Here is an 18531-nt window from a genome sequence, read left to right on the forward strand (position 1 = left end):
TAATGGACTGAATTGGAAAAAAACATTTCCACATCAGAAAAAGGAAGGATGGTCTGTTTTTAATTTATCTTTAGGATTCTTGGCTTACGATTGAGAACACTTCCCTGCAGTTCAAGGAGTCAGTGGGTAGAGCAAGATGACAATTATGGGATGGAAGACCAACATATTTGAAGGGTATCTAGATGGAAAGGCTGCTTTGGAGGGTTGGAACATGCAAGGACCAGCTATGAGAAAATTGATTTTTTTTTGCTCGCCTTTATGACCTGTGAACTTTAACTCCTCTGTTTGTTTGTTTATCTGTCTGTCTATCTATCTCATCCATCTATCCATCCATCATCCAATCTCTATCATCTCACCATCATCCATCCATCATCTATCTATCTATCTATCTATCTATCTATCTATCTATCTATCTATCTATCTATCTATCTATCTATCGGATGAGGACCTGGATTGTTGGGGGCAATATGCTGACTCTGTAAACCTCTTAGAGAGAGCTGAAAGCCCTATGAAGCGGTATATAAGTCTAACTGCTACTGCTACTTCTACTGCTATCTATCTATCTATCTATCTATCTATCTATCTATCTATCTATCTATCTATCTATCTATCTACCTACCTACCTATTATCTATCTATCTATCTATCTATCTATCTATCTATCTATCTATCATCTATCTATCTACCTATTATCTATCTATCTACCTATTATCTATCTATCTATCTATTTATCTACCTACCTACCTACCTACCTACCTACCTATTATCTATCTATCTATCTATCTATCTATCTATCTATCTATCTATCCATCCATCCATCCATCCATCCATCCATCCATCCATCCATCCATCCATCCCATCCATCCATCCATCCATCCATCCGTCCATCCGATTCCTGAACATGGATGAGTCAGGAATTTTGGGAGTTGAAGTCCACAGGTCATACCGATGCCATAGTTCCCCAGCCCACAGGCTGGATGTGTCATGCTCTGGCCGTGCCCATGCCCAGATTAGCGAAGGGGGAAAATGTCCTGATACATCACGTGATGCCGCTGTGACGACTTGAGTTTGACACCCCTGCTCTAGCTGGTCAAAGCTACTTTTTTGCTTTGACTATCTGCATCTGATATTTCTGTTCAATTTGGAAAGATGAAAGTGCTTTCAGTTGATCGGCAAAATTAAGGTCTTTGCAAGCAAACTCATACAATAATAATCTCTTAACACCAAAGTCCATATCTGGCATGTAGAGTGTATGTTTTTTTTTAAAACGATAACTCTATTAAGGGAGGCACTATTCTATTAGGAAGTAGCATATGTTAAAAGCATAATTTAAATACACTCAGCTTATTAAAAATAATTGGCTCTTTCTCATAAATATAATTCAATACTGCCTACAACTCAGTTTTCTGTTCATCCAACTTCTTTTTTTTTAGTGTTCCAAGACATCTGCTTCATATGATAAAGGATCATTAATTATCAAAATTCTCTGCTCATCACAAGAAAGTCAATAGTTGTAATCCTAAATTGCAGTAAACTTTGGTTTACTGGTTAAGTTCAGCAACACTCCAAGTAAAAAACTCATTCAACAAACCAGAGTATCGTGGATTGTATGAACATAAGCTAGAAAAGGACCCCAAATATCTAAACCCAGTTCCCCAAACTTTTTTTTCTCAAAAGAAAACAGTCAAAGCAATGTCAGTTTTTAATTCTTCTTGATCTCAAGTTGATTAAAAAAATTAAATAAACAGCTCAGTTTCTGAAATGTAATACTATTGTAAATTTCATCAAATAACTTCAATATTTAGTGCTTCCCACAAAGTACCCTCAATTTTCAAGGCTAAGTGATCTTCTGGAAATTATTTTGATTTCTGGATTGCCAGAATTCATGTTCTGGTTTTTTTACATATTAAAAAAAAAAAACAATTTCTTCAAGAGACACAACTTGGGAATATTTTTACATAACAGTTCTGTTGAGTTCCCCAGGATGGAAACCTCAACATTTGATGAGTACAGATGCTGACTATCTTCAAAATTAAATACAGAGGACCAACATTTTTCGAAAATACACAATATCATTTTAATCCAATTTGGAGCTTCAAGAGGAATGACTCAATCTTAGAGGACCCAATCAAAATTGGCTTGAGGATAGTTCTCCGTTATTCCTAAAACAAAAAATAGGTGGAGTGGAGCATGAGTTTAGCCCTCTCGCCAGTCCATGAATGACCCAGTCTTCTTGGTCATTTTCAAAAGTGCGACAGCCTTTAAAAGGAAGTTGTCCATGGAGCAATCAACTGTGGAAAGATGACCAGCTCATATCCGACGTGTAAAATTCTGTCTCGGCTGGCCACTGTTCCAGTTTGTCTTCATCAGATTTGTCGCTTTCATCCCCGCTAGAAACCTCATAGCCAGGCAGTGGAGAAGGAACTGGTTTTGCCACATCTCCAGATTCCTTCTTTTTGGCTATCAGCTGCTTGTAGCAAAGATTGCAAACCCTCAACGGTTTGGAGGAGAGCCGAGGCATGAGGAAACGCTGGCGCGAACAGTCGCTGCATACCACGAAGCCACACTTTCGACAGTGGTGCCTTCGGATGAGTGCCGAGAACTTGGTGTGGGTGCAACGCATGCAGATATCCGTTGCCTTATCTGGAATCCAGGGGGCGGCGTATTCCGTCGGGGGCTGCTGCCCCGTTTTGGACAAAAGGTGCCGAATGCATTCTTCCAGGTGACTGACCCACTCTTTGCGCTCGGTCAGTGAGGCGGCCGAAACCACAAAGGACTTCTTGGAGGTCTTGATCATCCATCTGTTCTTCATTTGCAAGGTGTCCGGCAGAATCTCCAGAGTGATCTCATCCAGCGGGATGATGTGCTGGCAGCTGTACTTCCGTTTGTTGATCACAATGCTGCCGTACACCAGGATGTCGTTGAAAAGGAAGAAAATTCGGGGCTTGGCTTTCTTACGGCATTCTTTCGTCAAAATCCCTTCGCCCAAAAGGACCCTTTCTGGCACGGCTAAGGGCTGGCCGGAGGTCCCAAAGCAGTTTTCCACTGCGGCAATCCGTTGACTGTTGATCTCCGTATTAGCCAGGTAGTCTACCATGTTGAGAAGTCACCTGCAAAAAACCCCCAAAGATTAAATGACAAGATCATGTACGATTTGTTCTACACCAGGGGTGCCAAACTCAAAACCCACAGGCCAGTGGGGTGCTTAAATCTGGCCCGTGGGGCTGGCATGGAAATAGCAATGGATCAGCCCATGGTGCCTCTAGCAGCCAAAATGGGGCATGCTCCAACAGTGGAAGTTTTTAAGAAGATGTTGGATAACCATTTGTCTGAAGTGGTGTAGGGTTTCCTGTCTAGGCAGGGGGTTGGACTTGAGGACCTCCAAGGTCCCTTTCAACTGTTATTCTATTCTATTCTATTCTATTCTATTCTATTCTATTCTATATCTGAGCTTCATCTTCAGTATCTGTCCTTCCAAGGAACAGCTTCTAATAGCCACCCATATATAAACTTGTGTGGACCTCCTATCAGGGTCTTAAAGAGGCGATACCATAGATGCAATGAATCAGCCTCAATGCACCAGCCTTACAATTACATTGCATCATCTTACAGATTACAGCTTACAACCTTCCATCAGCTGGCAGCTATTAAATCCTCATTACCTGACAAAACTGCTTACATTAGAGCCGGGGTATCAAACTCAATTTCATTGAGAGCCGAATCAGGCTTATGTTGAAACTTGGGGGGCCAGGGGGGCATGACTAGCTCAACGTCACTCATGTTGGGGGCACCTGTAGCGGCCCTAAGCGCTCTGCCAGAGAAAATGAGCCTGCAAGCTCTGTTTTCAGCCTGGACAGCCTCCTGCAACATTCTGCCAGCCAAAACAGGGTGCGGGGGAACCCCCGAATTAAGCACTTGGCCTTATTTTCGGGGAGGTCTTATTATTTTAGAGGTGCAGGAGGCGGCGAGTGTGGTCACTTCATGGCTGCTGCTGTGTTTAAATATTTTCGGGGTGGGTGGGTGGGTTATTTTAGCGCATGTGCTCAAAAGCCCGATTGGGCTTATTATCTGGGGAGGTCTTATTTTCAGGGAAAGAGGATAGTAAAGAGACATTGTTCTACTTTTCTTCGGGTATGTGAGAGTTCTTTGTTTTTTTTAAAAAAAGGGATTCTCATTCAACAGATTGTCCCTCCCCGATATAAGATTTCTAAAACAGGATCATCTCCAAAGTATTTTTCCATGGAAGAATCCATAAGATCCTAAGCAAACGTCATTAGGCAGCCCGAGATTCAAGCTCCAGGGACTTAGATGTCACATTTTGTTTGTTTAAACGAAGCTTAACAGCGCTGGTCTCAAGCAAAACACTCTGAAATATGGCGGTGGGAAATATGAGTCATTTCCTCATGAACAAAGGTAAATTGAAGTTCACAGAGAACGTTCCCATATTTCTCTTCCAGAGACAAACACAACTGCTAATATAACGGGTCGTTGGCCAACACATACGAAGGTCCTATCAGGGCAGGTTTCTTATCTGGAAAGAGTGTACAAATAAGCATTTTTTTTTAAAGAAAAGAGACTTTTCTGAATGTTACATCCCTAAGTGGTAAGAATACAGAGTGTAATAGGGATACCATCATCTTAAGAAAGTAAGAAACACAACAATAAGGTTCTAACCAAGGAAACGACTACAGCACACAACCTCAATCTTGTGGTTTGTTATATCCGGCTCACAAACATATGTGCCAGCCTGCTATTCCTTTTGTCATGGAGGGTAGAAATGTATCTGCAGTGATAAGTCTTGAGTTGCAAAAGATTTGGCATTCAACAGAATTTAGCTCTAGAAGACCTTCCCATCCTAATGTTCTGTATTCTATTCTGTAAACATCAATGCCATCTTCCTTCCTCTTTCTTCATTTCTTCCTCCCTCCCTCCATCTTCCTTCCTTCCTCTCTTTCTTTCTTCATTTCTTCCTCCCTCTTTCTTCCTTCCTTTCCTCCTCCCTCCCTCCCTCCCTCCCCCCTCTTCTTTCTCTTCGAAGGGAGGGAGGAAGGAAAGAGAATAGAGAGAGAGAGAGGGAGGAGAATAAAGGGAGGGAGGAAGAAAGGAGAATAGATGGAGGGAGGGAGGGAGAGAGGAAGGGAGGAGAATAGAGGGAGGAGGGAGGGAAGAGAATAGAGGGAGTGAGGAAGTAGGGAGGGAGAGATGGAGGAAGGAAGGAACAAAGGAAGGAAATTTTGTAAAAAATATTTAGGTAACTATTTTATTCACCTTCTGGAAATCATTTGCAGGAACTGACTTAAAACGTTCCAGTTCTTCAATTATAGGCAGGCAATTATTCTCCTCCCCAAACAGTGCTTTAAAGACTTTGTTTAAATTTCTGGAAAGTTTATCTTTAAAACAAGAGAGCGCCAGTTCTTTGGCTTGAAAAGCGGCAGAGATCTTGAAGGGCTAAAAGAGGCTCTTTCACAGCAGAGTCCTGCATGTTCCTTCTTAGAAATTAGGCTTCCCGTTTCAGCTGGGCTTCCTTCCCAGAGGCTGCAGAATTGGCGTCTTTCATCATACGGATCACTTGGGCAAAATTCAAGGACGCTTATTGTGATCGCTTTAGCCTGGGTTGAAACGTTTTGTAAGAAAGCTTTTCTTTTGCAATATAACTAGTCTCTTTGAGTTGGAGAGCCAACCACTGTTGCAAAAAAAACCCACCCCCAACAACTTAAAACCCACAACTCCTTCAAAACTGAATGCTTTGAAAGTAAAAGAGGAGAATATATATATATATATATATTTTGCAGGAAACAAAAACGAAGTCACACGTTTGCACGCAACTTGCATTGTGGTTTATATGGCCGTGGATTAGCACAGCTTTTTCCCACTGTACACATCCTTTGTCTCTGTTAATTTCAACTTCCATGCCTTCCTCCCATCCAGCATGAAGATGGCTAAGAGTTACAGCAGACGAACTATGCAAATTTCGAGCTGAGAAAGGCTGGGTAGCGTGTTAGAAGATCCCAGCCTTTGCGGCTTATTCAACAAACCAGGGTTAAAGTATATCATCGTCATGCAGTACAGGTAGTCCTCAACCTATAACGTCTCACTTAGTGACTGTTCAAAGTTACTGTTCTGACCGAGACTTCCCGAGAGCATGAAGCAAACTCTGTGTCCCGACAAAAAACCCTTTTATTAATTTTAAACACCTCTACGTTATTAGGAATAAGAATGAAGGTTTATGTAGTGTACAGCACTTATCACTGATACAGGCATCGGTTGACTTATACTCTCCCCAAATCTCAGATTCCAATAATAGGTAAATATAAAGGTTCCCAACGCACATATGTACTAATCCTTCCCAACTCTAGGGGGCAGTGCTCATCTCCATTTCAAAGCCGAAGAGCCAGCGCTGTCCAAAGACGTCTCCATGCTCATGTGGCTGGCATGACTCAACGCCGAAGGCGCATGGAACGCTGTTACCTTCCCACCAAAGGTGGTCCTTATTTTTCTACCTGCATTTTTATGTCCTTTTGAACTGCTAGATTGGCAGAAACTGGGACAAGTAATGGGAGCTCACTCTGTTACACGGTTCTAGGGATTCAAACCGCCAAACTGCCGGTCTTTCTGATCGACAAGCTCCGCGTCTTAGCCACTGAGCCACCAAAGGATCGAGACTCTTTGTTAAATTGCAGCTCAGAAGATTTATTCAAGCTTATTACATAAAAATCTAGTTTGACACTTAATGATAGCTAGGCAAGCCACTGGAATTTGAATGTGCAATTTTCCCTTTGTTTGAATATTATGTATTCTTTCAGGTTTCATTCACAGGCTGACCTTTGAATGAATGAACCTAGTGTCCTCAAATGGAATTGTAAAGGATGGTTTTGTGTAAATGGGGCTTGGGTTATTATCTTGTTCCACTGGGAGTTGCAAACTTGCAACTCCTTATCAGCATATAAGCCTCCCAATCTCAGAAGATATGAACAGAAAGGGAAAAAATATATAGCTTGTAGCTCCTTATCCAAAGGGAGCGATAGCTAGGTGAAATGGTGACCATATCTCTACAGCAAACAAATAAAATCCAAATTGTATTTATCTTACCGCTGCTTAAAAGGGCCACTTCATTTCAAAGAATTGTATGCAGACATATTTTGGAAGGAAGAGTAGATACGCATAAATAGTGGCCTTCTCTACTAAGATAAACTGACTTCTTATCTCAGATTATTTTACAGGTAGTCCTCACAACCACAATTGCACCCAAAATTTATGTTGCTGAGAAACTTATTAGAATAGAATAGAATAGAATAGAATAAACAGAGTTGGAAGGGACCTTGGAGGTCTTCTAGTCCAACCCCTCCCTGCTTAGGCAGGAAATCCTACATCAATTCAGGGAAATAGTTATCCAACATCATCTCAAAAACTTCCAGTGTTGGAGCATTCACAACTTCTGGAGGCAAGTTCTTCCATTAATTAATTGTTCTCACTGTCAAGAAATTTCTCCTGGGTTCTAAGTTGCTTCTCTCCTTGATTAGTTTCCACCCATTGCTTCTTGTCCTACCCTCAGGTTCTTTGGAGGATAGTTTGACTCCCTCTTCTTTGTGGCAACCCCTGAGATATTGGAAGACTGCTATCATGTCTCCCCTAGTCCTTCTTTTCATTAAACTAGACACACCCAGTTCCTGCAACCGCTCTTCATATGTTTTAGCCTCCAGTCCCCTAATCCTCTTTGTTGCTCTTCTCTGCACTCTTTCTAGAGTCTCCGTATCTTTGTGTTGCTAAGTGAGAGAGTTGTTAAGCGAGTTTTGCCCCACCTTTCTTGACCCAGTTGTTAAGTGAATCACTGCCCATGTTAAATTAGTAACACGGTTTTTAAAAGTGAATCTGGCTTAGCCCATTGACTTCAACAGGTGATCACAGGACCTTGGGACACTGCAATTCAAAGAACTCCATCTATGCCAATTCCCACAATCATAATCTTTGTTTTTAGCTTCTGGTTTGCTCCCAAACTGTCCATGTCGTCTTTGCTTCATAAAAATCTGGAAACTTGCTGTAAAAAGGAAATAAACCCCAAAGAGGCCTGAGTTTTATGCATGGCACTCAGCAACAAATTGTTTGTTTGAATGCCTCTGGGAGGAATTGTCTCATGGTCCTAAGGGAGCCCCAGGAGAACAACCGGAGGACTCTTCTCGGCTGTCTTGGAAACCCTAGCGTGAAACCAACTCAGGAACGAAGGGTAGAACAAATCCTTAAATTGCTTTGCCTAACTTAAATATCATTGAATCACCGTATTTTTTGGATTATAAAACGCAACTGACTATAAGACGCATCTAAATTTAGAAGAGGAAAATGGCCTCTGTGTGCCTCATTTTTGGCCCTTTTTTTCGGCCTTTTTTCCGGCCCATTCCCAGCCTTTTTTTCTACCCATTTTCAAGGCTTTCTTTGGCCTGTTTTTGAGGCTTTTTTTTTGGTCCACCTTTTTTTGAACGGGCTAAGAAAAGCCTCGAAAACGAGCTAAGAAAAGCCTCGAAAACGAGCCAAGAAAAGCCTCAAAAATGGGTAAAAAAAAGCCTCAAAAATGGACCGAAAAAAGCCTCTAAAAAGCCTAAAAAACAGGCCAAAAAAGCCTTGAAAATGGGCTGAAAAAAGGCCTGAAAAAGGCTAAAAAAATGAGGAATGTGGAAGCCCAAAAAAAAATGGCCGTCAGGTGGGTGAAGCTTCGGCAATATTCATTCTATAAGACGCCCAGTCATTTTCATCCTCTTTGGGGAGACAAAAAATTGCATCTTATAGCTCGAAAAATACGGTAATTTCGTAGAAAAGGGTGGTTGCTATTAGCCAAGAAATCAAGAGCATGAGTCAAGAAATGGAGCCCGGCCTTCCCTGCATGTCACTTGGGCAGAATGACTAAGAGTATCTATCACTCCCCACCTTCCCTGGGGAGGTGTGGTGGTGGGGGAAATCCCTTTCTCTCTGCTCTGCAATTCTACCAGCTTCTGAATAAACGTCATGAGCCAAGCGCGACTGAGATGGAATCATTAGAATAAAGGGGTAGAGTAGGGGGTGTCAAACTCAATTTCATTGAGGGCCGCATCTGGGTTTGGGTATGACCTTGGGGAGGGGCTGGGGGGGGGCATGGCTAGGGTGGGTGTGGCAAGCTTGACATCCCCGTGGCAGCCTGATCATTCTGCCAGTGAAAACAGGCTCCCGAGCTCCGTTTCCTGCTGCAACGGCCTCCTGCAACCAATGAAAATGCAATTGGGAATGTTGCCCGTGGGCCTCTTAAGCTCCGTTTTCAGCTGTGACAGCCTCCTGCAACCGTCTGCCAGTGAAAACGGAGCTCAGGAGCGCGGCACACAGCTCTCCCGAGCTCTGTTTTCGCTGGCAGAGGCATCGTGGGCTGGTCCTTTACTGTTTCCAGGGTGGCCCCATGGGTCAGATCTAAGAGTCGGCTCCAGCTCTCTGGCCTTGAGTTTGACACCCCTGGTCTAGAACTAACTTTAAAAGGCCACTTACTTCTCCAGAACATTCTGCTCCAATCGATGGGAGCTGCTGGGTTATCTGCCAAAGGTTAACCTCTACAGATTACTGTAATTTGTGACTCATCAGAGATAAAACTGCAAAGAAGGAGAATGCTTGCAAATCCTTCTGTTTTGAGTGGTCCCAACTCCTTTCTACCTATTTGTGCCAAATTCTGCCATTATTTCAAAATGATAGGAAAAAGTTAAAGGGAAAAAAATAGAAGTTTGTAATTCTAAATTAGGGGGATGTGGTGGCTCAGTGCCTAAGATGCTGAGCTTGTCGATCGAAAGATCGGCAGTTCGGTGGTTCGAATCCCTAGCGCTACATAATGGAGTGAGTTCCCATTATTTGTCCCAGCTTCTGCCAACCTAGCAATTTGAAAGCATGCAAAAGGGCAAGTAGAAAAAATAGGAACCACCTTTGGTGGGAAGGTAACAGCATTCTGTCCACCTTTGACATTTAGCCATGCTGTCCACATGACCATGGAGACGTCTTCGGACAGCGCTGGCTCTTTGGCTTTGAAACGGAGATGAGCACCGCCCCCTAGAGTCAGGAACGACTAGCACACATGTGCAAGGGGAATCTTTACCTTTAACTCTAAATTGGGCAGAAAAAGTAGGGATTTTTCTTCTCATTGCTCAGATTTGCAAGGCGATGGATTTTAACCCTCTGATTATGAAAAACCCATTATTCTGTCCATGTTCCACCAGCTGACCCTTTTTTTTCATTTCATAGTCAATTCAACCATTGTATGCCATCCTCATCCCACTCTCTTGTTGCTGGCGTCTCTCTGCCAACAGAAGAATGCGCCTTACAAAGCAAGCTCTCTACTTCACAATATCTATGTACTACTAACTACCTCGCCTCTGTTTGGTTGCTGGTAACCTTCAACTGGTTGAAATGATGCATCTTAAGGCAATCATTTTTGAATCGATATACCTCAAATGAACTAACCTAAAGAATGCATCCAAAGACCACAACCCATGGGATTCAAATTTGGCCACTTAATGCTGCTGTACTGCTGTGCTCAGTTGGACATCATTTCCAATGTTCCCTGCCAGTTTCCTACAAGGAACGTCACTGGGGAAGCCAACAGGAAGTCGGATGTCAGTCCTGTTGCCGCTGCTTTTTTTGCTCAGCTGTGTTAATTTTGTTTTTCTGTTTAGGGAAATATATCTCTCTGAAGCAATGACCCAATGGGTCACAGGTTGTCTAAGGCAAAGGTAAAGGTTCCCCTCGCACATATGTGCTAGTCGTTCCCGACTCTAGAGTGTGATGCTCATCTCTGTTTCAAAGCCGAAGAGCCAGCGCTATCTGAAAATGTCTCCATGGTCATGTGGCCGGCATGACTAAATGCCGAAGGCGCACGGAACACTGTTACCTTCCCACCAAAGGTGGTCCCTATTTTTCTACTTGCATTTTTACGTGCTTTCGAACTGCTAGGTTGGCAGAAGTTGGGACAAGTAACGGGAGCTCCCCCTGTTACGCAGCGCTAGGGATTCAAACTACTGACCTTTCTGATCGACAAGCTCGGTGTCTTAGCCACTGTGTCCCTCCACATTGTCTAGAACCCATTAAATTAACCCTCAACAGAGTGGCTGAAAAAAAAGGCGGAAACCTTTATGACTTGTTATGTTTCTTCCTATTTTGCTGGTGATGCTCTTTAATTGGGCACTTGGGGAAGGGAAGGTCTGAGTATTTAGGTGACTCATGGTTTGTGAAAGGCAGCTGGGTAAAAAGCTGGCTCTGCAATTGAGATTAAGTTTAATTCTCTTTCCATGACAGGAAGAGGGACTTTCATCCGACGTCTCCTTTGAGATCAAAGTCACTGATTTCTTAGAAGACACTGGATGCAACCCAAGTTTTTCCTTTGGGTCTACCAATATTTTAGATTTTAGAATCTCCAAAGCTGTCATTTTCAACCTGGTATCCTCCAAACTACAGTTCCTAGCCGGAACTCTTTCATTGAAGAAGTAAAAAGTAGACAGGCCTCAGGATGAGAAAAGCTATCTTCCATTATTTGAACAAGATTAAACACTCATACTATAACCTATTAAACTTTTCCATAAGTGGGATTTTCCCCAGTACAATGAGAAGCTAAAGGTAAAGGTTCCCCTCGCACATAGGTGCTAGTTGTTCCTGACTCTAGGGGGCGGTGCTCATCTCTGTTCCAAAGCCAAAGAGCCAGCGCTGTCCGAAGACGTCTCTGTGGTCATGTGGCTGGCATGATGAAACGCCGAAGGCACACAGAGCGCTTTTCCCTTCCCACCAAAGGTGGTTCCTATTTTTCTACTTGCATTTTTTACATGCTTTCGAACTGCTAGGTTGGCAGAAGTTGGGACAAGTAATGGGAGCTCATCCTGTTACGCGGCACTAGGGATTCAAACCGCCGAACTGCTGATCTTTCTGATCAACAAGCTCAGCATCTTAGCCACTGAGCCACCGCGTACTAATGAGAAGCTATTTGTGTATGTGTGTGTGTGTGTGGGGGGGGAATACATTCAAAAGGCCTTTTAATAACAGCACCCCAACTTCCAAATTCCCTTGGAAAGGACAGGCAGCTTTCTTGCTAAACGTGAAACAAACTATTAAGACTATTCTGTACTGTCACACCCAGACTCTATATGCAATCAAATTTCCTTCTCGGAGGGAAGAAAGAGAAGAAAGGGGGGTAGGAAGGAGGGAGGGAAGGAGGGAGGGAAGCAAGGAGGGAAGGAAGGAGGGAAGGAAGGAGAGAAGAAAGGAGGGAAGGAAGGAGGGAAGGAAGGAGGGAAGGAAGGACAGAAGAAGGAGGGAAGGAAGGAGGGAATGTAGGAGAGAAGGAAGGGGGGGAGGAAGGAGGAAAGGAAGGAGAGAAGGAGGGAAGGAAGGAAGGAGGGAAGGAAGGAGAGAAGGAGGGAAGGGGGAAGGAGGGAGGGAAGGAAGGAGGGAAGGAAGGAAGGAGAGTAGGAGAGAAGAAACGAGGGAAGGAAAGAGGGAGGGAGGGAAGAAGAAGTAGGACCGTTGTAAGATAAGATGGATCTATGGGATGGTAAGAAAGCAATCTTCAAGTATATTGTCAACTGTAGGGAAAAAATTATTATAAATACATATTATTAATAACAGTTATGAGATCATATAATTGTGAATGTATATATGAAATTGATAAAATAAAATAAAATAAAAATTTCCTTCTCTAACTGAATGGCCAATTTTAACTTTTATCTAATGTACAGCTGGGCTCCAATGCTTGTTTTTAAGACACCGTTGCTCAGCCTCTGTAAGTTTAAAATGTGTGCACATCCACTCCCAGAATTCCCCGGTCACCAAGCAAGGCTTACTCTATAACACAGAGGATCCTCGACTTTACAACAGTTCAGCAGCACTGCAAAAAATGACTCAGGGCCGTTTTTCAAAGGGACAATCTTTGCAGCATCCCCACAATCGTGCGATCAAAATTGAGACGCTTGGCATCTCTAAGAAGAGCCGAGGTGGCGCAGTGGTTAGGGTGCAGTACTGCAGGCCACTTCAGCTGACTGCTATCTTCAGTTCAGCAGTTCAAATCTCACCGGCTCAAGGTTGACTCAGCCTTCCATCCTTCCGAGGTGGGTAAAATGAGGACCCAGACTGTTGTTGGGGGCAATATGCTGGCTCTGTAAACCGCTTAGAGAAGGCTATGAAAGCCCTATGAAGCGGTATATAAGTCTAACTGCTATTGCAATGGGTTCATATCTACGTCCCAGGGTCATGGGGTCACTTTTAGCGACCTTCCGACAAGCAAAGTCAATGGGGAAGCCAGATTCACTTAACAACCGGGTTAGCGACTGATCAACTGCAGTGATTCACTTAACAACTGTGGCAAGAAAAGTCGTAAAATGGGGTAAAGCTCTCTTAACAAATGTCTCACTTAACAACAGAAATTCGGGGGGGTCCATTGTGGTCAAAAGTCAAGGACTAGCTGTACTTTAAAATCAGATGAAAGCATTTACACTGTACAGCATTCGCTGGCTGGGGAATTCTGGGAGTTGAAGTCCAGACATCTTCAAGTTGCCAAGGTTGAGAAACACTGCTATACCGAATGGCCGTTTTGTGATTCTTCATAGTCAAAAGAATATTTCTTGGGCACTGTTCATCCCTCACAGATGTCTATCACATCTGTACGAACATACATGTGCACCATGTCTAGGGAGATTCTCAATCACCCAAAAATCACGATTGTCCCAAAGGTGCTTTTTCAAAAAAAAATTTTCCTTGAAGAGGTTTCGCTTCTCATCCAAGAAGCTTCTTTCAGTTCTGATTGCTGGAGGAGCATCCATTCAGTCAGAACAGAAGAAGCTTCTCGGATGAGAAGCGAAACCTCTTCAAGGAAAAACAAAGTCTCGCTGCCTTTCGAAAATGCACCTTTGGGGATATACGTATGCACATTACCCCCCTCAGGTCTGCCCGTCCTGGTTATTTTTGTAACTTTCCAAAGGAAAAACAAGGGAAATGTTGGAACAGGTCAGTGGCTACTCATAAGAATTCGATATTAGAATAACAGAGTTGGAAGGGACCTTGGAGGTCTTCTATTCAACCCCTCCCTTCTTAGGCAGCAAACCTTACACCACTTCAGACAAATGGTTATCCAACATCTTCTTAAAAACTTCCAGTGTTGGAGCATTTACAACTTCTGGAGGGAAGTTGTTCCACTGATTAATTGTTTTAACTGTCAGGAAATTTCTCCTCGGTTCTAAGTTGCTTCTCTCCTTGATTAGTTTCCACCCATTGCGTCTTGTCCTGCCTTCAGGGGCTTTGGAAAATAAACTATTTTCCCTCCCTCTTCTTTGTGGCAACCCCTGAGATATTGGAAGATTTCTATCATGTCTCCCCTAGTCCTTCTTTCTATTAAACTAGACATACCCAGTTCCTGTAACCGTTCTTCATGTTTTAGCTTCCAGTCCCCTAATCATCTTTGTTGCTCTTCTTTGCATTCTTTCAAGAATCTCTGTTGAAGTTGGAACTATATGATATGGGGTGGGGGGAGAGGAAAGGATGGGACTGGAGTGCATTGTATTTAAATCCCCTTTTTCTCCCTCCCCCCTCCCCCAATCCAAGGACCCAGCAGTGGTGCAAAGTACGTTTCACCCGCGCGGTCTTCATTCTGAAAGCCACCGCGGGGCGGAGATCCGCGGGCGAGGTAAAACCCAATTCCCAGCCTACCTTCTTGTGACTTCCTTGGCTCCGCTCCAAACCGAGGCGGCCGAGGCCGCTCTCTCTCGATCCCTGCGATCCCAAGGGGCCAGTTCAAAGATCTTCTCTCTCCGATCTGCTGGAACCGCTGAAAGAGTTAGGCGGGTCGTTGTAACCCCGAGACTCGAAGTTCCCCCTCGCAATTTAGGATCTCCCCTAAGAGATTTAATGGATCCGGCTGGAAACCAGATCCTGTGCGGCGCTTACTTCAGAGTAGATCCCAATAGAGACGCACGATCAAATAAATGCCTGCTTTTATTTTTCCTCCCTTTTCTTTCTTTCTTTTCCTTCCGGATTCGCGATCTCTGCGGCGAGGGCTAAAAAGTTACACGGGGGAAAAAGTATCTTTGGAACGCACGAACTCTCCAACATTCCACGCCCTCCCCTTGATGTCGGGGTCCCAGCCAATCAGCGCGGCGCCAGTGGGAAGCCAGACCGTCCGGTTCTGGAACGCTCAAGTCTCAGCGTTCCAAAGCTTAGCCACGCCCCCCCCCCCCCCCCCCAAGCAGGCGAGGACAATCGTGAAAGGAAGAAAACGTCAGGAAACGAATCAGAGAGGGCACAATCGGAGCCTGGTGATTTATTTATTTGTTTTTGGGGTGGGGAGAGGGGGTAGGCAAGAAGGAGGAGGAGGAAGAGGAGAAGAAGAAGAAGAGGAGGAGGAGGAGGAGGAGAACAAGAAGAACAAGAGGAGGGAGGGGGAGGAGGAGAACAAGAAGAAGACCAAGAAGAGGAGGAGGAAGGAGGGGGAGGAGAAGAAGAATAAGAGGAGGAGGAGAGGAGGAAGAATAGGGAGGAGAGGAGAAGAGGGGGAGAAGGAGGGGGAGAAGAAGAAGAGGAGGAGGAAAGGGGAGTGGGAGGAGGAAAAAAGATGAATGGTGTGGTGGGGAGGTGAAAATATTTTTTTTGGGGGGGGGAGGAAGAAGCGAATCTGGGGAGAAGAGAAACCCAGCAGAAGTTTAAATCAAGTGACAAAAAAAGGGAGTGGATTTTTCCTGAATGGATCTTAAAAGGAGAGAAGATTGGAGTCACTTCCGAGATTGGAGTTGTCCCGTCCTGTGTTTAGAAAAAGGGATATCCTTCATGTTTAGAAAAAGGGATATCCTTCATCTGATCTCAACCGGCACTGAGAAGATGTTCTTGATAACCTCAAGTCATCATTAACGTTCACAGGGGGGAGGGGAAGAACCAAGTAGATAGACCAAGAACCAGAAAGTGGTGTCCTCTCCACCTCTTCTCTTTTTCCTGATAGTCAGAACAATTACTCAGTGGAACCGCCCGCCTCCAGACGTTGTGGGTATTTCAAACACTGGAGGGTTTTCTAAAGACGAGATTGGACTTCTATTTGTCTGAAATGGTCTAGGGCAGGAGTCCTCAAAGTTTTTGAACAAGGGGCCGGTTCACGGTCCCTCACACTGTTGGGGGTGGGTGGGCTGGACCAGCTGGGTGAGCGTGGCTAGGTGGTCATGTGACTGGGTGGGCGTGGCCAACTTAGCAGTCCATTTTGCCTTTGTCCTTGCTTTACTTGCTCAACCCAAGGAATCTATTTACTTAAGACCACCCATCCCCCCAAAGGGAAAAAGAGCACAAACTTTCTTGCCACTTGCCTAACTTCATTACAACGGCAGATTCAGGATTCTTAAAATAGGCCATTAAAGAAAGAATAAAACAAACAGGATTTCCTTCAAAATAACTCCTGATCATATCTTTCAGATGACTACACAATAAACCAGACCGAGAACTGCGCCAATTAAGACTGCAACTAAAAACCCCAAGATGGGCATTGAGAGACATTGGAAGCAAGGGGAAGAAGGCGAGAATCAACACACACAGACACAGCCTCCAATGGTGAATTAAGGAAGGATAATGGTCCCTCAGACTGTTGGGGCCAGACTATAGTTTGAAAAACAACATGAAATAATTTCTATGAGCACTGCACATAGACAATACAATACAACAGCAGAGTTGGAAGGGACCTTGGAGGTCTTCTAGTCCAACCCCCTGCCTAGGCAGGAAACCCTACACCACTTCAGACAAATGGCTATCAAGCATCTTCTTAAAGACTTCCAGTGTTGGGGCATTCACAACTTCTGGAGGCAAGTTGTTCCACTGATTAATTGTTCTAACTGTCAGGAAATGTCTCCTTAGTTCTAAGTTGCTCCTCTCCTTGATTAGTTTCCACCCTTTGCTTCTTGTTTTGCCTTCAGGTATTTTGGAGAATAGCTTGACTCCCTCTTCTTTCTGGCAACCCCTGAGATATTAGAACACTGCTATCATGTCTCCCCTAGTCCTTCTTTTCATTAAACTAGACAGTTCCTGCAACTGTTCTTCATATGTTTTAGTCTCCAGTCCCCTAATCATCTTTGTTGCTCTTCTCTGCACTCTTTCGAGAGTCTCCACATCTTTTCTACATCCTGGCGACCAAAACTGAATGCAGTATATTCAGAATACTGTATATCTTCATTTGTAACGCAAAAAAAACCCATGAAATAATACAATATTTAAAATGAAGAACAATTTTAAGCAACATAAATACACTAATTCAATGGGAAGTGTGGGACTGCTTATTTGGGATTACAGGGCTAAAGGTCTTTTAAGCCTGGAGGAGAATTCACAAACTGATTTGCTTTTTGCCACACTTGTGCATGTGTATATATACACACATGAATATCTACCAAAGTTGTCCAGCAACCAATTTGGTGGCTGTACTTTATATATGGGAAGAATCAAAGCAGTGGGTGGATTCTCCTTCAGGCATTATACTGCGGTTGCATTTGAATTAGTGTTAGCCAACTTCAGCTGATTTTGAAAAAGCTAGGAGACATGGAGACATGTCCCCCCCCCCTCACTCACTTTTAAAGTGCTACTTTAAAAACAGCCCCTCCCCCTACTCACCCACCCGCTCTGGATCACATGGCTGTGAAAAACATTTGAAAGACTGTTTTTTAAAGACTTTTAATGGATCTCATAGCTGTGAAAAACATCTGAAAGGCTGTTTTTAAAGATTTTTAATAGATCACATGGCTGTGAAAAACATCTGAAAGGCTGTTTTTTAAAGACTTTTAATGGATCACATGGCTGTGAAAAACATCTAAAAGGCTGTTTTTAAAAGTCTTTTAAAGACTTAATGGATCTCATAGCTGTGAAAAACATCTGAAAGGCTGTTTTTAAAAGTCTTTTAAAGACTTAATGGATCTCATAGCTGTGAAAAACATCTGAAAGGCTGTTTTTAAAGTCTTTTAATGGATCACATGGCTGTGAAAAAATCTGAAAGGCTGTTTTTAAAGACTTAATGGATCACATGGTTGTGAAAAACATCTGAAAGTCTGTTTTTAAAAGTCTTTTAAAGACTTTTAATGGATCACATGGCTGTAAAAAACATCTGGAAGGCTGTTTTTAAAGACTTTTAAAGCACTTCTTTACAAGCTGGCAGCTGCTTTTCATCCCACTACTCCACGGGCTGGATACTTTGCATTGGCGGGCCATAGTTTGAGGATGCCAAGTCGAGGGTTTCCTGCTTGAGTAGGGGGTTGGACTAGAAGATTTCCAAGGCCCCAACTCTGCTATTGTGAAGAGAAGGACCAGGGGCCACACAATAGCAGTGCTCCAATAGGAGGGTCAAGCTATTCTCCAAAGCACCTGAAGGCCAGACAAGGAATAATGAATGGAAGCTGATCAAGGAGAGATTCAACTTGGAAATAAGGAGAATTTTTCTGACAGTGAGAACAATCAACCCATGGAACAGAAGTTGCCTTTGGAAGTTGTGGGAGCTTCATCACTGGAAGCTTTCAAGAAGCGACTGGACTGCCGTCTGTCA

General features: G+C 43.6%; 1 protein-coding gene across 2 annotated transcripts; it reads right to left on the minus strand.

The window, feature by feature from the left end:
- Window positions 1-1678: 1678 nt before the first annotated feature.
- PLEKHF1 (pleckstrin homology and FYVE domain containing 1) lies at window positions 1679-15102 on the minus strand. 2 transcript variants are annotated; one of them, XM_032231306.1, is made up of 3 exons: window positions 14685-15102; window positions 5268-5608; window positions 1679-3109 (listed from the first exon to the last, which is right to left on the minus strand). In XM_032231306.1, exon 3 carries the CDS (start codon window positions 3094-3096, stop codon window positions 2287-2289), a length of 810 nt encoding a protein of 269 aa, XP_032087197.1. In that variant the 5' UTR covers window positions 3097-3109; window positions 5268-5608; window positions 14685-15102; the 3' UTR covers window positions 1679-2286. The 2 variants fall into 2 exon arrangements, with proteins under 2 accessions (XP_032087197.1, XP_032087198.1); XM_032231307.1 differs by lacking the exon at window positions 5268-5608 and having other exon boundaries at window positions 14685-14802; window positions 14922-15100.
- Window positions 15103-18531: the final 3429 nt, after the last annotated feature.

This window comes from Thamnophis elegans, chromosome 14 (genome assembly GCF_009769535.1).
Source record: "Thamnophis elegans isolate rThaEle1 chromosome 14, rThaEle1.pri, whole genome shotgun sequence".
NCBI classification, from domain to species: domain Eukaryota; kingdom Metazoa; phylum Chordata; class Lepidosauria; order Squamata; family Colubridae; genus Thamnophis; species Thamnophis elegans.